Genomic DNA, 20,046 nt, shown 5'->3' with positions numbered 1-20,046 from the left:
TTTTCAATTGCACCAACATCCACATTTTATCTTCTCTAACACTGTAGAGGACAATATACAGTATAACAGATGTATAGCTCAGAGTCCAGGGTTCTCTCTTGCATTTTTTAACACACACACACAACATACTGAAAAAGTTATAGTAAAAGCAGAAGTTTGTGCATCCTTTCAGATGAATTTAAATGAAAAGGTGGTGACAAACGCTCAGGCAATCTGATCTACCTGTTAATATTTCAATTCGTCAGATGAACACATTTTCAGATCTGAGCCGCTAACAAACTGATGTCGTTAAACTTTCTCTAATAGTGATGTCTGAAATCTTAGAAATGACAGAAATTAACTTGTGTAACAAAAAAAAAAGGTAAAAAGACTCCACCAGATAATGATATGTATTATCTCACACTTTGTTCACCAATGCTAAATCCTCAGGATTATTTTTTTTCTTTTTAACTCACTCTTTTGTTAAGACTCTCAATTGTTCATTGTTTTATTTCCTTCACCTGTGTTCAATTAACAATGAGGTGCTAATAAAAAGATTCTGAAAAGTTCAGCAGCTAATTAGAAACCACTTGTATCCATGAGAGCTTATCATAAAACAGCTGTTTAAATAAGATATTTAAAAAAAAAGAAAAAATTGAGAACTGGGTGGTAGAAATCCACTCTGGGTCAAAGAAAATTCTGTATATTTTCTGAAGACAGTAAAATACAAACTCCCAACATGTCTAAAACTCAATGCAAAGCTCAAATATGCTACATCTCATGCTAGTGGCCAGTAAAGTCACACATGGTTTCATAGAAAAATGCAAGTATTGTGTTACAGGGTGTCCTACAAATGTGTAATACTGTCTTTTTTCAATATGTAGATTGAACCAGAACAAGCAAATAGTGTAAATGGCGATTGATTGTGAAGTGAAATTTGTAAAAAGGTTTCACATTTAACTTTATATCATGCAGAGTGAGGCTAAGTTAGTTTCTGTTCGATTACACTTTAAACAGGGAAGCCCAACGTTTTACATGCAACTGTAATTTTTCTCAGTTATGTTTTTGAAACTAAAGTATTTTTGTTAAATGAATGGTGCTTTCAATAAGCCAGATGGTCACTGTGGCTGAGCTCCAGAGAACCTGTGTGGAGATGGGAGGAACTTCCAGAAGAACAACTACAAATGAAACCCCCTACTGATCTGGGCTTTATGGCGCACTGGCCAGATGACACATGAGAGCTCACCTTGAGTTTGCAAAGGGGCTCCTAAAGGACTTTCAAACAATGACAAACAAGATTTTCTGATCTGCTGAAACCAAGATTGAAATGTGGCCTCAATCCTAAGTGTCATGTTTGGGGAAACCTGCACAATTCCATTCCAACAGTGGTGGCACCATCATGCAGGCTGTTTTTCAGTGGCACTGACTAGGAGACCAGTCAGGTAAACTGAGCAAAGTACAGAGAAATCCTCAACAGAAACTTGCTTCAAATGCCTTGGGCACAAGGCTCACCTTCATACAGGATAATGACCTTAAGAACAAAGCAAAGACAACACAAAAGAGGCCTAGGGTTAACTCTGAGAATGTTCTTGAGTGCCCCAGACAGAGCCCAGACTTGAACCCAATCAAACATCTCTGGAGAGACCTGAAAATGGATGTCCAACGACAATCTCCATCCAACCAGACAGAGCTTGAGAAGATCTACAGAGAAGAACGGCAGAAAATCCCCAAATCTTGGTGTGCAAAGCTTGTTGCATCAGAAAGTTTTGTTATATGTTTAAAACAACAAGGTAGCCACAAGTATAAATATCAATATACTGTGTATTATTAAGAGTTGGACCTCAGTAAGCAGATATGTGCAATTTGCGCATTTATAGTTTATTATGCACAACGTTTACAGAAATTTCTGATTCTCAGCCTGTTTTGGATATTATCTATATATATAATTCACTAAGCCGGGAGACAAGTAGCCACCCATGGAAAGCACGCCGGAAGGGGCGTGGATTCACTAAACCGCCGACAAGTAAGACGCCAATGGCGCACGCAGGAAGGAGCCACGCCCACCAACTCTTAGACCTTTGGATACGACGAAAAAAATCACAGAGCCACACCCCGCCTCGGAAAACATGCCGTCATTTCTGTTTGTCTGTGCCACAGTCCACTTGCAGCTCTGAGCCACGTTGACTTTTCATTAGTCAACCTCAGTGGAACCTTGGTTCACACAGAGGCAGCGCCAGAGAGACAGAGGCTCACATATGCAGCGCGAGAGAGAGAGCCGCGCACACACAGGCAGCGCCAGAGAGACAGAGGCACACACAGAGGCAGCGCCAGAGAGACAGAGCCGCACACACACACAGACGCAGCGCCAGAGAGAGACAGAGGCACACACAGGCAGCGCGAGAGAGAGAGCCGCACACACACACACAGAGGCAACACCAGAGAGAGACAGAGGCACACACAGGCAGTGCCAGAGAGACAGAGCCGCACACACACACAGAGGCAAAGCCAGAGAGAGACAGAGGCACACACAGGCAGCGCGAGAGAGAGAGCCGCACACACACACACAGAGGCAACGCCAGAGAGAGACAGAGGCACACACAGGCAGCGCGAGAGAGAGAGCCGCACACACACACACAGAGGCAACGCCAGAGAGAGACAGAGGCACACACAGGCAGCGCCAGAGAGACAGAGCCGCACGCACACACAGAGGCAACGCCAGAGAGAGACAGAGGCACACACAGGCAGCGCGAGAGAGACAGCTGCGCACACACACAGAGGCAACACCAGAGAGACACAGAGGCACACACAGGCAGCGCGAGAGAGAGAGCCGCGCACACACACACAGAGGCAACGCCAGAGAGAGACAGAGGCACACAAAGACACAGAGGCAGCGCCACAGAGAGACAGAGGCATACACAGGCAGCGCAAGAGAAAGCTGCCCAATCCTTTAAAACTGAAGTTAAAACACAATGAAGGAAGCAGTCTTTAAAAACCAATAAGCCCTGTGCCTCTTTTTCATTAGCGTCTCACCTGCTTCAGGCCCTGCAACAGTCGAGACGCTCTCTCTGCAGCTGACCTTCTCTGTGCCTGACTCCAATACTGTCAGTCGCCTGATTAAAAATGGCCTTTTGAAGGGGAGCTATGGACCCGATATACCACAGGAACACATTGCCTTCGAGCTTGCCCTTGCTCACTCTAACATACCGGCTTTCTCTCCTCACTCGCTCACACACTGCACAGGGGAGAAATGCCCGCAGCACGAGTCTACCCGGAAACCGTTTCAGCCACACTTCCACGCCCATCGCTACACTGTGAGTGCGATGATTATTTATTTAAAAATGGGCTTTTAAAGGGGAGCTGTGGACCCGCTGTACCACAGGATCACCTGTGACATTGCCTTCACATTGTTTTCCTTTTATTTATGATCCTGTTGAGCAGATCAGACACCCAGGCAAGCAACACTGAATAATCAATAGCTGCAACCACTTTGCCCGCCCCAACTCCTCACCTGAGTCGGTTTTGTCTGTGTTCAGCAGTGTTTCCCAAACTCGGTCCTTGTGAATCCTTGTGGATGCAGGGTTTTGTTCCAACCAGATTCCTAATCATTAATGCCGGTGAAACTCATCCGGGATAAGTCAGTTTTTCAAACGCAGATGTGTAGCACATTAGTCTAGCAGACTAGCTGGATGTAAAAATGTCATTGACGAAACTGTTGCTCTCAAACTTCGCAACATGGCTGTTGGCTTTGTTTGCCAACATTGGGATAATGTCAGCGATGTGGTCACAAACTGCAACAACTCACCACACAAGGACGCCCTGTCTCTCGAGGTATTCACACTGCCGGAAGACAACCATGGGATATGCAGAAAACAGCCATGTCAGTCAACACAGATCAGACACCCAGGCAAACAACACTGAATAATCAATAGCTGCAACTACTTTGCCTGCTCCCATTCCTCACCTGAGTCGGTTTCGTCTCTGTTCAGCAGTGTATGCCAAACTCGGTCCTGGTGAACCCCTGTGGCTGCAGGGTTTTGTTCCAACCAGATTCCTAATCATTAATGCCGGTGAAACTCATCCGGGATAAGTCGGTTTTTCAAACGCAGCCATGTAGCAGATTAGTCTAGCAAGATGTAATAATCCGAGATGAATGCGCGCCCTCGCGCTGAGTGAAAAGCCAATATATGTGCAGAGAGGAAAATGACTCAGGTGACGAGTTGGGGGTGGGCACATGAAATGTTACTTTTCTTGGTGATTTATTACATTTCCGATTTTTCAAATGTTAATTTTCTCCCTGTGCTTAAAAATCATTAAAAAAGCGGCCTGATTATGCGGCGTATGGTACGCCGCGGGTTGGCTAGTCTTTTATAAGAGGAAAGGAAAAACAGAAGTAATAACTAATTACATCTGGATGTACATGTTTGACAGCATTAAATTTGGTGGTACTAGACACATTTCTTTGCTATTTTTCTTCTCTCGATATCTTTAAAGAATTCTATATGCCTATGTACATGACTTCATGACACTAAGAGAGAAATGTGCTTCAAGAAGCCAACTGTTATCAATTTTTGTCTTTTACTATAGCTCTCAATAAAAGATTACTTTTAAAAATGGACCTCTCAGACTCAGAAGGGCAACAGTTCACTGTAAAACATTATCTGTGTGCTTTTAAAATTGTTACACTATCAATAGAATTAATTGTTTAAAAAATGTAATTCAAAAACAAAATACTGTACATAAACACTAAATGCTCAAACTGTACTTATATACAAGAAAAAATAAGTTCATAAATAAATAAATAGGCAAAGTAGGCAGGCATGCCTGGTGTGAGAAGAAATATTTCCCATGTGTTTCATGGTGTGAAATAGATTTCTATGTGGGAAATGTAAAAATTGACTGAATCTGTTGATGATAAATGATTCTAAACGCTTACAAATATAATGAATAGAAGTTAAGCTTTTAATGAGAATGCAGCAGTGTCATAATTACATAATTTTGGTACTTCACACACTTTTAAAGCCTTAAAGTAGATTTATCATAAGGTTTTTATCTATAAGTAATAAATGGCATGCTGGCCAGGTTTCAACAGGAATCCTTACTCAGCTGGGAGGCCAGATGATGATGGGTAACTATTTTCTCCCCCAATACGCTAGATGGCAGCATCCCTGGGTTAGGTTTCCCAGAACAGACACCTACATGGCATACTGGGACCTGTAGTCCCATAGGGCAGCCCTGTTGGGTTCCTGGGGGCTACCAGGATTGACAATTTCTACTTTCAGGGACATCTGTTTGATATGGAAGTGCTTCCAGCAGGCTATGCCCTGGCATCAGAAGTGCTTGCGGGTCATAGACAAAAGAAGCGTGCCAATCTCATCTGGGTGAGTCAGAGTCAGGCCAGGTGTTGGACAACACTCGGCTGGGAAGAAAGAAGAGAAAGAGTCTGCTTGTGGAGCTTTGTTATATTTTGAACAGAGGAAGGTACAATGGTGTATAAAAAGTAAGTGTGTGTATATACAGTAAAATAATACAACACTTGGGGAGAAACAATATCCTTACCTATATGGAAACGTATATTATACTAAAGGCATAAACATTGATTGGTGATGCCTTGCCATATGAGAAATTCCTGAACACTTGCCAGAAGGCACCATAAGCAAAGCAATTTTTACATGAACTTTTGGCTTCATCACAATAACATAAGTGGGAGGCTCAGCCCATCTACTTTTCTTCTGTTTACAGTATTTCACTTAAATTGTATTACTTTACTGTCTAGATTTCTTCTTAACCCATCTGTCAACAAATACTATCCAGCCACTTTTTCATGTATTTTTTAAATCTCTTTTTCTATATTAAAATAATGTTCAAAAGAATTTCTAGTTTGTCCTCTGCAAGATATACTTATTCTTTTGGCCCATGCTTCCCCACATGGACTTTCAGCCAGCTCTAACCTGCCATCTGCATGTTCAGTTGGTTGGCTGCTGCAGTTCTAGTTTTAACTCTATCTTCACATCCTCTCTTGTCTGAAATGAATGGATAAATTAACTTAACTGCTTCACTGGCATGGCCTTATATTCAGCTGCAGTGACGTTTAACTTCTTTTTTCTTCTCTTTTGCTGTGTTATCAACAAAACTTTGATGTGTTTTCATTTAATTTTTCAAAATAATAGTCTCTTTAATTGAGTTCCTTCTGTTTCTCTATCATTATCATTTTAGGTTGTGAAGAATTGTAGTGCTGAATGCAAACATCCTTGTCTTGTGGCTATGTCCACTTTCTTCCCTAAAGACTGAAGAGGATTGTACTACTGCATATTTACAATAGAATAGAGTAGAACAGAACATTATTTGTCCTTGGGAAATTTGACTTTATATAGAAGCTGTTTAAGTAAATAAATATATGATTATACAAAAAAAAAATATATGTGAATTTCCCATTGGGATTAATAAAGTATCTATCTATCTATCTATCTATATATATATACACACACACATATTCATGACATTCGTAGTCTGAATCATAATCTGATTGTAGTTACCTACCAGGTAATGCTTGTGGTTGGGCGAAACACGTGTCACGTACTCTTTGCATTATTTGACAGTAAACTATGCAATATATACATATACACACACACACAGGATTACTAAAAAGCGGGACAATTAAAAAGAAAAATAAATTCTGCCTTGGCAGTCCTAGTACCAGTTTGGCATTATGCAGGCGTATTGATATGTGTTTTTTGACACACTACTGAATAATTTATTGGCTGAAAGTCCTCAGTGTTAGTATGTCAGAGAGAGAATGTGCAGCATTGTTCATAATGGCACTCAGTTTTGTTTTAATTCTCTCATTTGCTACAACCTCCAGAGAGTCCAGAGTGAATCCCATAACTGACCTCGCCCATTTAATTAGCTTGCTGATTTCGTGGGCATCTCTTGAAGTGATGTTACCAGCTCAGCACACCATAGCATAGAAAACTGCCCTGGCCATCACAGAGTTATAGAAGATGTGAAGGATGTCACTTCACACATTAATGGAACACAGTCTCCTTGGGAAAAAGAGCCTGCTCTGCTCTCTCTTGTATAGCTTCTCAATGTTATGAGAGCAGTCCAACCTGTCATTAATGTGGACCTCAAACTACTTGTAGGAGTGGACCACCTATAGATCCATTCCTTGTCCTGACATAGAAACTCTTTAGTGCAGCAAAAGTTAATAACCAGTTCCTTGGTTCAGCTGATGTTAAGATGCAAATAATTCTTTCTGAAGCAAGAAACAAAGTCCTCCACCTGACACATATTCTTGGTCTCATCCCCTGTATCAATTAATCCCATCAGTGCAGAATCATTTGAGAATGTCTGCAAGTGACATAACCTGGTGTTAAATTTATAGTCTAAGGTGTATAAAGTTAAGAGAAAAGGAGACAGGACTGTTCCTTGCGGTGCTCCAGTGTTGCTCACATCCTTATCAAAAACACAGTCCTTGAGTCTCAAAAACTGCAGTCTGTCTGGCAGGTAGTCCATTATCCAGGACACCATAGGCTCATCCACCTGTATATCTCTACCCTTTAACAGGGATGGCTGGATGGTACTGAAGGCACTGGAGAAATCAAAAAAACAATCTTCACAGTGCTACCAGCTTTTCCAGGTGTGATTAAGCCTTTTGGAGCAGATAGATAATTTCTTAGTAATGAATTTTGTGTCTGTTCAATCCATTCTAGTCTCTTAAGTGCTTCAGTTGCCTTCATTGTGGTGTACCCTAATTATTTTTTGTCAAAGCAAGAATATATGATGATAATAAATGACAAAGTATACAAATAATTCCTTGCTGAGCTTCAACCCTTGCACTGCTTTTCCGGAGGAAAACTGCACTTTACCAGTAAAACTAGCATGTCTTTCCCTATAATATTTTTGGCAGTGTTATGGTCAAGGCAGGGTTCCTCCCCTAGCTTATCATGTAATTATGTTGTTCACTTTATTATTGTTCATCATTTTCCACCATTTTTATAATATTGTTCTGTACATTTATGATTTGTTTAGTTACATATTTTCTGTTCAATTTAGCCTATTAAGTTATTATGTAGTCCTCCCAAGTTCTTTGTACTTTACGGGTCGATTGCCCAGGAAGCAGGGCCACTCTTCTATCACTGAGAAGGGACTGTCCTCAGTCCTGTAAAGGCAGGCTGCAAAATGAAGTCCTGGTGGAGTTGGTTTCTAAATAGTGAGTATTATTTTTCTCCTTGTATTTCTGGATAACTTTGACCTTTTGCTTCTGAATTAAAAGTTTTGTTTAATAATTGTGGTTTGGATCTGATGTTTACTGGACTGCCTGTTTGGCAACTCTAAGTATCTATCTGAGTCATTATATTCTTTTAGTTCAATAAATAATTTTACTTATAAAGATTTTCTGGTGGACCACTTTTGTGCTCAGCCAAAGGTTTTATATGGTTTCCTCCTTTCCCTTGAGATATATTTTGAATTATTAATATTTCTTGGTATACTTTTGAATTTTGAAGTAAAAAAAGCACATTTTGGTCCAATGTAGGCCAAAGTTCAATCTCCTTCATGTGTACCTGTTCTGGACAGTCTGGTAGGATTCAGGCATGCTTCTCTGGCTATTTTTAAAGGCTTTACACCTCTTTGGTCAACTAATGACAGAGGATCATGACAGGCAAAACCTTATGCATTAACAGCCACACATGTTAATCTCAAAATATTGTTCATATTCTATACATATTCCCCCGTATTTCTTTTCTTTTCAGGCATAATTATTTTTCTGCATTTGCTTCCAAGAACATTTTCAAAATCTGTGCTCTTTTCTTTATAGTGGGGCACCATTTACTTCATCAACATTATTCATTTTTAACTCTTCTGCTTGACACATTACCTTTGGTTTTTAGTATGTCTGGCCCTTTCTAATTCTTTCTTTTCCCAATATTACTTTTACCATTCCTGTCGGTCTTTTGTGTATTTTTCTGTAATGCTTAGATGCCTTCCTTATTTATTATCGTAGTGTATCTTTAATGCACTTGAAGTTTATCCAGGTTTGTTAAGCTATTTTGTATTTTCAATGTGTGTATTTTGCTGTGGGTGTAAGATGGGTGCCAGGAGGATTATCTTTTACTTAAAAATTAGCATTAATTGTTAATTTTTGTATTTGTGAGATTTAATAAAAAATGTGGCCCATTAATCTCCATTCAGATGGAGTTGGTTTCTGATTATGAGTATTATTTTTCTCCTTGTGTTTCTGGCTAACTTTGATATTTTGCTTCTGAATTAAGAATTCTGTTTAATAATTGTGGTTTGGATTTGATGTTTATTAGATTGTCTGTTTGCTGGTGACCAAGAAATGACCATCACACCTTTTACACTTTGCTCCTACCAATTTAGCATGTTTTTCTTTTCGTGCAAACTTTAATTTCCACAAACTATTTTAGGACACATTTCTGCATTTTACTTTTCTAAATGCAAATTAAAAGTATTAAAGAAATGTTCACATATATATTCATAAGTCTCCATAGGACATTCTTTTGGAAAGCCAAGGAAAAGTGCAAGGTTGTGCATTGTTAATACCATAGAATAAAACAGAAACTTCAGAAAGGGCTCAGGAAGAAACATATAAATTAGCTCGACAAGTATGAAGGTCACACCACAACACTTTAATGGAATTAATACAGATAGAGGTAAGACATTATCAAACCTGCTCAATGCAACTAAGGGCCACAGGGGGCAGGAGGCTAAACTGGCAACAATGAGTGCACAGCATCTGGACAGTCTGCTGTAGAACTGATTCCCTCACATTCTCACACTAGGTCAATACACGTGTACCAATTACCCTAACCTTCAATTCTTTGGGGATATGGGAGGAAAACTTGTGTGGCATGCACACTCCACATAGAAACTGTCCAGCTCAAGATACTGAATCCATGAGGCATAAGTGCTAACTGGTGCGCCACTGTGCCAGAGGAAGTCAAAAAGTAATTTCCCCCCACTTTTGGGAGGCATCAAACATTAAATGAATAAAATGTTCAGCAGTTGTTACTACTGATTAATTCATTATTATTGCTAAATTTAGGAGTTATTTTGCTGTTGGTGATACAAATGCAACCCAATAAAATCAATTAACACATAACAAAGTACACATTGAGAAGGTAATTCTTCTTTAAACATTCTTTTTAAGTCCTACAGATGTATCTATTAATTTATTCTATCTAGTATTAGTGGAGTGCATTGCAGAACAAACTCCAAAATACACTTATTTGTACTGGCACAGTTATAACTTGCTACCAAATTTCACGGCATATCTTTAGCATGTGGGTGGAAACCCACAAAAACTCAGGGAGAAAATATAAACTCCTGACAGAAGGCACCAATGACCATGAGCTGTCAATGTACAGCTATATGTTCACTATACCACCCTTAATTAAATATTACAATTCAGAGACTGCTTCGTAATATCAGATGTTATTATTAAACTAAGACAGCATATCTTATATGGACATACTGTATTAATAAATATCTGGTTAAATTATATTGATGCCGACTAATTAGGAAAAAAAATAAGATGCTGCTAAAATTACCACATTCTTCAGGTTGAAACCACTAATTCAGGCATTACAACCCCAAGCATAATGCTTGAATACTTTACTATTTTACGAAATCCAATTCCACAGATCAATCGGGAGGCTGGGCATATTATTAATTTCTCTTTTATCTTCATATTATTAAAAATAGTTAACACAGTGAATTCTGTGTTGAATTCAACATTGAAGAGACACACATATCATGAGAGTAAGGAGCAAACCAACCAGAAAAGAAGATAAACAAACAACTACATTCAATGAAGCACAGCCAGATGAAATAACACCACAGCCATCTAGTGGCAAAACGCTCCTATTACATGCATGAATAAGATGATTTCATGAAAACTCTGCACCCAGCAGAATGAAAGAACAAACACATGGTAATACAGCAGTCAAGGAAGACCAGGGGTTGCCATGGCAGCTGTTACCTTGGATGTCAGTTACAGTCTGGACAGGAACAGAGACTTGAGCATCACCACCTGTAAATACATCTGGCAAACAAAACAAGCTTATATTTAATAAAGAAAAGGCTGGCATTGTATCAAAGTAAACAGTTCTTGTTTTACTTAAATTGTAAGATGTCATCATCATTTTTACATGAGAAATCCTATCAACAGTGGTAAAAACAGAGCAGTATATTGATGATCAGCATCTAGGTGAAACTGCTAACAGGACGGGGTGTCAAGATAGTCTAAACATTATACTTAAAGATGTATTTTTAATTTATCAGACATTTATATATATGACACAACTAAATAAATGTAAGTAATTCAGTCAGTAATATTACCAAGAATATATGCACAGCTAATAAAAAACAGTACAAATACCAAGTAAGTGTAAACTTTTTTTAACCCAAAAAAAAATATATTACTTTTGCTGAAAGTGTCCTAATACTACTACTTCCACTACTATTTGTGTTTAGACCAAAGTGTGTGTGAATTATTTCCTCCTGGGGACAAGTTCATTCGTTCGTTTTCTTTCTTTCTTTCTTTCTTTCTTTCTTTCTTTCTTTCTTTCTTTCTTTCTTTCTTTCTTTCTTTCTTTCTTTCTATCAATCACAAGTTCTACAGTTCTGAATAAAACAAGTATCAGACACAACTTTTCCAATTCCTTGGTCATATGATGCTCATCATTTGACTGTCAAAGTCTTTTTGTAATAACCATTAGATCAATTACTTGTCCCCAAAGAACTATCATCTCTTAGAGAAGCATGTCACATGCTGATATACTGTATAATGTGCTATTGCTGTATCCCATATGATTATACTGTGGACAGAAAAAACACACCCCATGCAAATATCTAGCATGTCACAGTGGGGAAAGGAGCTTTTGGTAGCACTGTTTTGGAGTAAATGGAGCACTGGGTACTTCAAGGCAGGGGAAGTAATTTTCCTAAAGCTACCAAAAAAGAAAAAAAAAAGCATGACCTGGCCGGGAGCAGCTGTGGCTCTGCTTTATTAAGAGAAGGACATTCAACCCACAAGTAATTTTGAATGCCTGGAAATTAAATAAGCAATTGACCCTGAGGCATTAAGGGGTGTAGGTTGGAAAGAAGCCAAGAAGAACAAAAAAAGGGCATATCATAAAGACAGCCAAATGTCCCCACTGATTTACCAGAATGTGTTGACAGCTAAGCACTTTTCAGGACACTTGTTACCACTTCTGACTTCCTTTTATAAGTACTCAGCACACTGCACTATTTCACAGGCTTAATGCAGTTGAGCTTTTCCAGGGCTGGAGTCTGTCCTCAAAGTGATAAATGCAGAAGATGAAGTAACCATGACAATGTGCCACTGGACCAGTTTTGAGTCACCAGTTAACCTAACATGCATAAACCTGAGATCTGACAGACAGCATTGTGAGCCTTTACCTTGGCTTTCCCAAATGGCTTACATATGTATTAATGATAGTATTAATTTTACCACACTCTTGTTAAGTTTTGGGTTTGTTAAAATTATACAATAGTACCCTCAAACGTACACACACAAACACCCACATTCTTTGCAAAGGTTACCATGCCCCTTTGGAATTGATAACCACACATGGAGACTCATTATCAGACAGACATGCAAGAGGCCACAAACAAACAAAGTTAGTTTGCCGTATTACAATCTTTTCACAAATTGGCTAAATTTCCCCTTGGGGCAAATAAAGTACAACACTAACACAATTTGTACATTCAATTTCCTAATAATTCTTGACTCCTGTAATGCTTAAAATAATGTTATGCTGTATAAAAACAGATGCATTTGCTGATACTGAGTAGATGGAAACCAAGGAACTGAGTAAGGCCTAATGGCTGGAAGTTTTCAGTTATTAATAAGGCTACAGTATGCTGACTTTGTAGGTGGCTGGAGACAATGTTATGTTTCATCCTCTGCTGTCCAAACACTTAATTCCAAGCTTAGCTTCCAGAAGCAGTGACCAATGCCTGGGCATGTCACATACATTTCTTGATTGTCTAAATGGCCGTTAACAGTGCAGTTCGGGTTCATATCCAGACATTTTGTTTTGTTGTTATATGGGGTTGCTCATTGTCATATTGTCTGGCTATTAAGGTGTGCAAATTTGTTGTTAGAAACATGTTAAACTTTAGAGCTTAAAGAAATTATCCACTCAAAAATTGTATACTTTTTCATATGTTACTTTTCATATACAGTTTTTTAGCGATGGCCCAGAAAAACATTTAATCACATTTTCAAGTAGAATAGAGATTTACTCAATACTCAAAAGTGCTAACACTGATCAATGCTGGAAAACAGCAAATAATATCAAAAATATCCATTAAATAAATCTCACGTTACTTGTGTTGCATAATCCACATCTCAGGTTGCCCAGTCATATGTTCACATGTGTATTTTTAAAAAAATTTGTTAAATAAACCACCTTCGCAGCACTCTTATGAACGAAAATTGAAAGCATTTGGATTGCAGACCTGCCTTCTATCATTACATTTATATTCACAGTGGTCAGATAGCACGCACTAGAGTATCTTCAGATTATTGAGTAGCAGTCTATGACACTGCATGGATGAACTGACTTTCTGCTAGTTGAAGCATTTCGGATATGCACATGTAAGAGACATTTTTTTCTCTTCATGATGTTTTTAACTTTTAATCATTAGTTTTTCATGTCGTTTTGTGCATGTAAAATGAAATGATAACCAATGAATAACCTCTTACTGGTCCGGACCCCTGACCAATGAACGAGTCAGCGAGTCAGGTCTTTAATTTAAATGCTCGGGTGCATCTAAGCGTGTTCTGCTTTTGTTGACCATAGCATTATTCTAGAAGTGGTTTAACAATATTTTCATAAAAAATGTGTTTGGGACATTTTCTTGGTTATTACTATTGGTTATTACTATTAATATAAACTAAACAGAGTGGATAGCATATATAAAAAATATTTTGGGTAGAATATTCTTTTTAAGCAATGTGAGAAACTGTGCTAAAATACCAATTCATTAATAAAATACACGATTTATACATTAAACATATGTTGGGGGTTAGCTCAAGCTTAGCTATGCAGTGAAAGCTTACTGAATGAGTGCAACACAATGCGCTGCAAGTCATGTGTATGTATTTATACCCATTATTTAATTTTGTTTGGTAGGCCAAAAGATGCAAGTAGCATTACACTGAAATTTTAAAGTACATACAGTAGATCATGCTGTATACGAGCCACCCAAGGGCTATATAGTTCTGCATGAGTGTGGTATATTCAAACATTGTGTCATTGCTAAAGGAATACTCCACCCAAAAGTGATATTTTTTAAAATGTTACTCTGTTTGATTGTGATGATGGCAGAGCAAAATTTTTAACCTCATGTTTCCATGTAGATATAGCTAAAAAAGTTTCTACTTTAATGGAAGCAGGTGGTGACCAACACTAAACAACAGTAAACAATATCAAAACGTTCATGAAAAAAAAATCTTCTGTCGTATAATTCATGTCAAGTTGACCAGTCGTATACTGAAATTTTTTTTTTTTTGCTAGAATAATGATAAACTGAATCTTCTAGTAAAGCGAGAGAAGAAGTGCAAAAGTGTGACTATGTGTGAAAGGGTTCCAGATTGTGGCTACTTTCATTTAGTATACATCTGGATGACTTGACATAAAGGTTTTCACATTGTTTGCTGTTGTTCAGCATTGGTCAACATCTGCCATCATTAAAGCATAAACTTTGTGAGTTCTGTTCTGCATTTATTTTTCTTTACCAACACTATAAACACATGGGGTAATCAACATTTAAAAAAATGTCATTTTTGGGTGGAATATTTCTTTGAACAGTCTGTATAACGTTACTGGATTTGGTTTACTTAGGGTTTTTTATCATGTATTTTTAAAGGTACAATTGTTATTATAATATATCATTTTTGTTATAGAAAAGCAGCCATCTGTCCAAATAGTCATACTGAATGTGTTTTCCACTGCCTCTTGGACTTTAACTTCTTTCCATAGTCAAAAGACAAACTGCCTGTTCTCTTAATTAGTGAGCGTGTGGTGCTGTTCCTGTGCAACAACAACATTTATTTATACAGCACATTTTCATACAAACATTGTAGCTCTAAGAGCTTTACAAAACTAAATAATATTATACAGTATGTAACAAAGAAAAAGGTAATGTTGAATAGCTAGGAGGACATAAAAAACAAAACTCCAGTTAGGTTGGAGAAAAAAAACAATACAAAATCTGCATGGATATTCTACCTAACACAGATGTTCAAAATCAGTCCTTATGGTTTTCAGGCTTCACATGGAAGAAACTGAAGATAATGGTGGTCATGTGGACATCTGGGACACCCACCATTCAATCCATAAACAAAGGGGGCAGCATGGTATCAGGGTGGTGGTGGCACAGATCGCCACCACAAAAGGTGGCTTCTGGCAGATTTACACCTTTGGTACTCTACCTTTGATTATGAACCATCCTCCAATAGACCTTGACAAGGATACGTTGGATGGCTATATAACAATGTAACAGTGTTATTATTATATCATCTTTTTGTGAGTGTCATCACATATTGCAATTATTAAAACAAGCAGAAAAATATGCTTTCAAAACAGATCCAAAAAATCTTTAACTGTAATGAAAAGATCATAAATTTGAAAGCCAAAAATTCAGCTGAGACAAATGCAATATGAACAAATAACATGGCAGAAGGATTACATTTATTCAAGAGATGTAAATGTAGCAGACAGCAAGAAAACAAAACTAAAATTCTTGATATGGAATTTGGAGTGCCAAGGTCTGCACTTGCTGGGATAATTAAAAAATATGAAGCAACTAATTCATTTGAACTCCATCCAAGAAGATGACGTGCAAATGAAATCGGAAAAGAAATCTGGCTAGGATTGCAGGTACCACAGCCAAGAAAAAATTAACCTTAACGGTAAAGGGCTTATAAAAATAAGGAAGAATCATGAATACTGAAATGTGAAACATATGGGTTATTTACAAGCAAGTAAAGATAGTGCAGCCAAATCGAAGACTAGGAAAACTGGCACAATATAAGACTGGTGTAACTCTAGTATCAGAAGATTCTGAAAAATGCCATGTGTAAGCAGCAAAAAAACAGTTGCAGTATCTTGTTAGTTTTGTGTAAACTGGAATTAAAGAAAGAAAAACAAGTCAAGAAAAACAAACTGGAAAACACAATTTTTTGAAGAAAACCAAAACCAAAAATCCCATATTTTCAGTATGTTCTGTGTATATGTTGACAAATCATAGCAACATCTTTCTTTTCATACTCAAAAATAAGGCAGCTTTTACAGTTTGTAATTATATATTACAAAAAACTTAGCCAAGAAATCTAATGTTGCGCACTTTCCATTTGTGTGTATGTTTTTTGGTCAGGAAACAAGTAATGGTTGAGGGTATGGGTTAAAATATTATATATTATGTCATGTTTTAAATTAAAAAAGGTATATGTTGTAACAGACGTGTATATCCTACTGAAGCCCCTGTACAGCCGGAATTATGAAAAGGAGACAGATGAATACAGAATTAGACACAGAATAAAGATACACTAATGAACAACAATAGATAAAAAGTAAATCGAAAGGTAAAAAAGTTAAATAAATGTCTGCTGTCCCTCAGGGCATGTCCAAATAGGTGTTGTAAACCACATCTACTCATCTCCACTGTTTTACTCTCACTGTCCTTGACTCCATTCCTGCCAGTAAACCTTCAGCCTAATTCACCTCCTTACTTCATGTGTGCTCTGGCTCAAGGCAGCTCTAATCGTCATTTCACGACTTCTGTCCAAGACTTAAAAAAAACTTTTTTGGGTCAAGCTGGAAATCTCTTTAGAAAGCCTACAGATGTCAATGCACACCAATCTTCAGAAGCAGCCCTTAGCCCCAAGGGAGCTCCTTATCTGCCTACTTTAAAGAGGTAACAGAATCCCATTCCTGTCATTCCTATTTCATCTCTAAATGTGCTACATGGTCTGACCTCTGCTTACCTGGGACCATGTGTTACACTTATCAACCTGGACGATATCCAACCTCTTGCTCACCTTTCATTTGCTAATTTGCTCTAGACTGATGAGGACAGGCATCCCTCAGAATTTGAAGGGTTACCTGTCCTCTGATCTCCACGTTGCTATCAAAGCAGCTCTCTCTGTCCAGTAATAATCCTCATAATAGTTACACTTCTGGAGGTGTCAGTAAATATATACAGATTACTATCCATTAGTGAATCCTGAATTCCAGCACTAGAAGGTCTAGTTGCTCTAATGTCACTGCTATTACCCTCTTGAGAGTTTCACACAATAAAGTCTTCATAGATTACCTAGGATGGTGCCATGATTAGAAAACATCCAGTACTTGTCAGCTGTGTGGAAAAAAATCTCCTTGCTAATGAGTAAGTTCAGAGGAGAATAGCCAAACTCATTCAAACAAACAGAAAGGCCAGAAATACACAGATATCAGCATTTTAAAAAATAGTGTACAGAAAGGTCTTTTTAAATGCACAACGCATCCTAATTTGAAGAGAATTGGCTAGAGAAGCATAAAGAACATGTCAAGTTGCACTTCTGTCAGCTAAGAACAAGAAGATGAGGATACAATTGGCTTGCAGTCATCAGTATTGAACAATTGAAGCCTACAAATTTCACTTTCACTGTCAATCTCTGCTTCAACATGTGGTAGGATAAAAACTTAGCATAAGCAGCATAAATCCATGCATCCATCGTCCATTGTGGCAATGATTCAGGCTGGTGCTGCTACTACTACAAATGAGTGGAGAATGTGTCTTGGACACTTTGGGCCTCTTAATACCAACTGCTCATCACTGAAGTGTTACAGTATGTCTAAGCCTTGTCACTGACCCCGTACATCACATTATTACTAGAATCTATCTTTTATTGAGTCAAATGGGCCAAAATCCAATACGAAACGTTCCCATCATCTCCAGGCCTTAAAAATTCAGAGGAAAAACTCATTTCTACCTAGAGTTACAAAATGTCCACTGTATATATATCTTGACTGCATCTAAAAATATCAGTAAATGATAGATAGATAGATAGATAGATAGATAGATAGATAGATAGATAGATAGATAGATAGATAGATAGATAGATAGATAGATACTTTATTAATCCCAATGGGAAATTCACAATATATATATATATATATATATATATATATATATATATATATATATATATATATATACTGCTCAAAAAAATTAAAGGAACACTTTTGAATTAGAATATAGTATCAAGTCAATGTAACGTTTGGGATATTGATCTGGTCAGTTAAGTAGCAGAGGGGGTTGTTAATCAGTTTCAGCTGCTTTGGTGTTAATGAAATTAACAACAGGTGCACTAGAGGGGCAACAATGAGATGACCCTTAAAACAGGAATGGTTTAACAGGTGGAGGCTACTCACATTTTTCTCTCTTCATCTTTTTTGACTGTTTTTTCACTAGTTTTGCATTTGGCTACGGTCAGTGTCACTACTGGTAGCATGAGGCGATACCTGGACTTTACAGAGGTTGCACAGGTAGTCCAACTTCTCCAGGATGGCACATAAATATGTGCCATTGCCAGAAGGTTTGCTGTGTCTCCCAGCATAGTCTCAAGGGCATGGAGGAGATTCCTGGAGACAGAAGGTTACTGTAGGAGAGCTGGACAGGGCCGTAGAAAGTACTTAACCCATCAGCAGGACCAGTATCTGCTCCTTTGGGCAAGGAGGAACAAGATGAGCACTGCCAGAGCCCTGCAAAATGACCTCCAGCAGGCTGCTGGTGTGAATGTCTCTGACCAAACAATCAGAAACAGACTTCATGAGGGTGACCTGAAGGCCCGACTTCCTCTAGTGAGCCCTGTACTCACCGCCTGGCATCGTGGAGCTCGATTGGCATTTGCCACAGAATACCAGAATTGGCAGGTCCACCACTGGTACCCTGTGCTTTTCACAGATGAGAGCAGGTTCACCCTGAGCACATGTGATAGATGTGAAAGGGTCTGGAGAAGCTGTGGAAAACGTTATGTTGCCTGTAACATTGTTCAGCATGACTGGTTTGGTGGTGGGTCAGTGATGGTTTGGGGAGGCATATCCATGGAGGAACGCACAGACCTCTACAGACTAGACAACGGCACCTTGACTGCCATTAGGTATTGGGATGAAATCCTTGGACCTATTGTCAGACCCTATGCTGGTGCAGTGGGTCCTGGGTTCCTCTTGGTACATGACAATGCCCAGTGGCGATAGTTTGCAGGCAGCTCCTGGAGAATGAAGGAATTGACACCATTGACTGGCCCCCACGCTCGCCTGACCTAAATCCAATAGAACACCTCTGGGGCATTATGTTTCGGTCCATCTGATGCCACTTGGCTGCACCTCAAACTGTCCAGATCTGGGAGGAGATCCCCCAGGACACCATCTGTCGTCTCATTAGGAACAGGCCCCGATGTTGTCAGACATGCATACAAGCACGTGGAGGCGATACAAACTACTGAGTACGATTCTGAGTTGCTGCAATGAAATTTTGGCAAAATGGACTAGGCTGCCGCATCATTTTTTCACTTTGATTTTCGGGGTGTCTTTGAATTCAGCCCTCTGTAGGTTGCTCATTTTCGTTTCCATCAAGCAATGTGGCAATCATTTGTTCCTAACACATTACCCTATCCATATCAGTATAGATATCCAGCATGATTTTTTTTTCCCATTGAGATCTGATGTGTTTTCAAAGTGTTCCTTTAATTTTTTGAGCAGTTTTATATATATCTTGGGTCGAGACGTGATCATCTCGGACAGACACTTTGACATCACGTGAGACTAGACATCACAACACTTCATGTGCTCCCAGCTCTTAAAAATATTATACGTTCTAGATGGCACGTGAAAGAAAGAGCAGCGCATCGAAAAGACACACGAAACCGTTGGAGAGAAAAGAAGGCAAAAAAGGATGCACAAGAGAACAATAATAATCTATGTGCAAATTCAGAAAATAAGGAAAGTAATAATCACCCCGGACGTCCCGCGA

The 20,046-nt window shown here is 38.6% G+C and overlaps 1 protein-coding gene across 5 annotated transcripts in view; it reads right to left on the bottom strand.

Moving 5' to 3' along the window:
• The window catches only part of tbc1d5 (TBC1 domain family, member 5), a 637,433-nt gene that overhangs the window by 47,304 nt on the left and 570,083 nt on the right, over nucleotides 1–20,046 (bottom strand). For 4 of the 5 annotated variants that reach the window (XM_028818192.2, XM_051935905.1, XM_051935903.1 and 1 more), the window contains one exon: nucleotides 10,979–11,041. The exons of the other annotated variant lie outside the window; for it this stretch is intronic. In XM_028818192.2, the coding sequence (XP_028674025.1) occupies nucleotides 10,979–11,041 (63 nt within the window). The remainder of the gene's footprint in view (nucleotides 1–10,978; nucleotides 11,042–20,046) is intronic. 5 annotated transcript variants of the gene reach the window in all.

The sequence above is a fragment of the Erpetoichthys calabaricus genome, chromosome 13 (genome assembly GCF_900747795.2).
Source record: "Erpetoichthys calabaricus chromosome 13, fErpCal1.3, whole genome shotgun sequence".
Taxonomy (NCBI): domain Eukaryota; kingdom Metazoa; phylum Chordata; class Cladistia; order Polypteriformes; family Polypteridae; genus Erpetoichthys; species Erpetoichthys calabaricus.
Note: the sequence above shows the minus strand (reverse complement) of the source record. Positions and strands in the feature narration are given on the sequence as shown.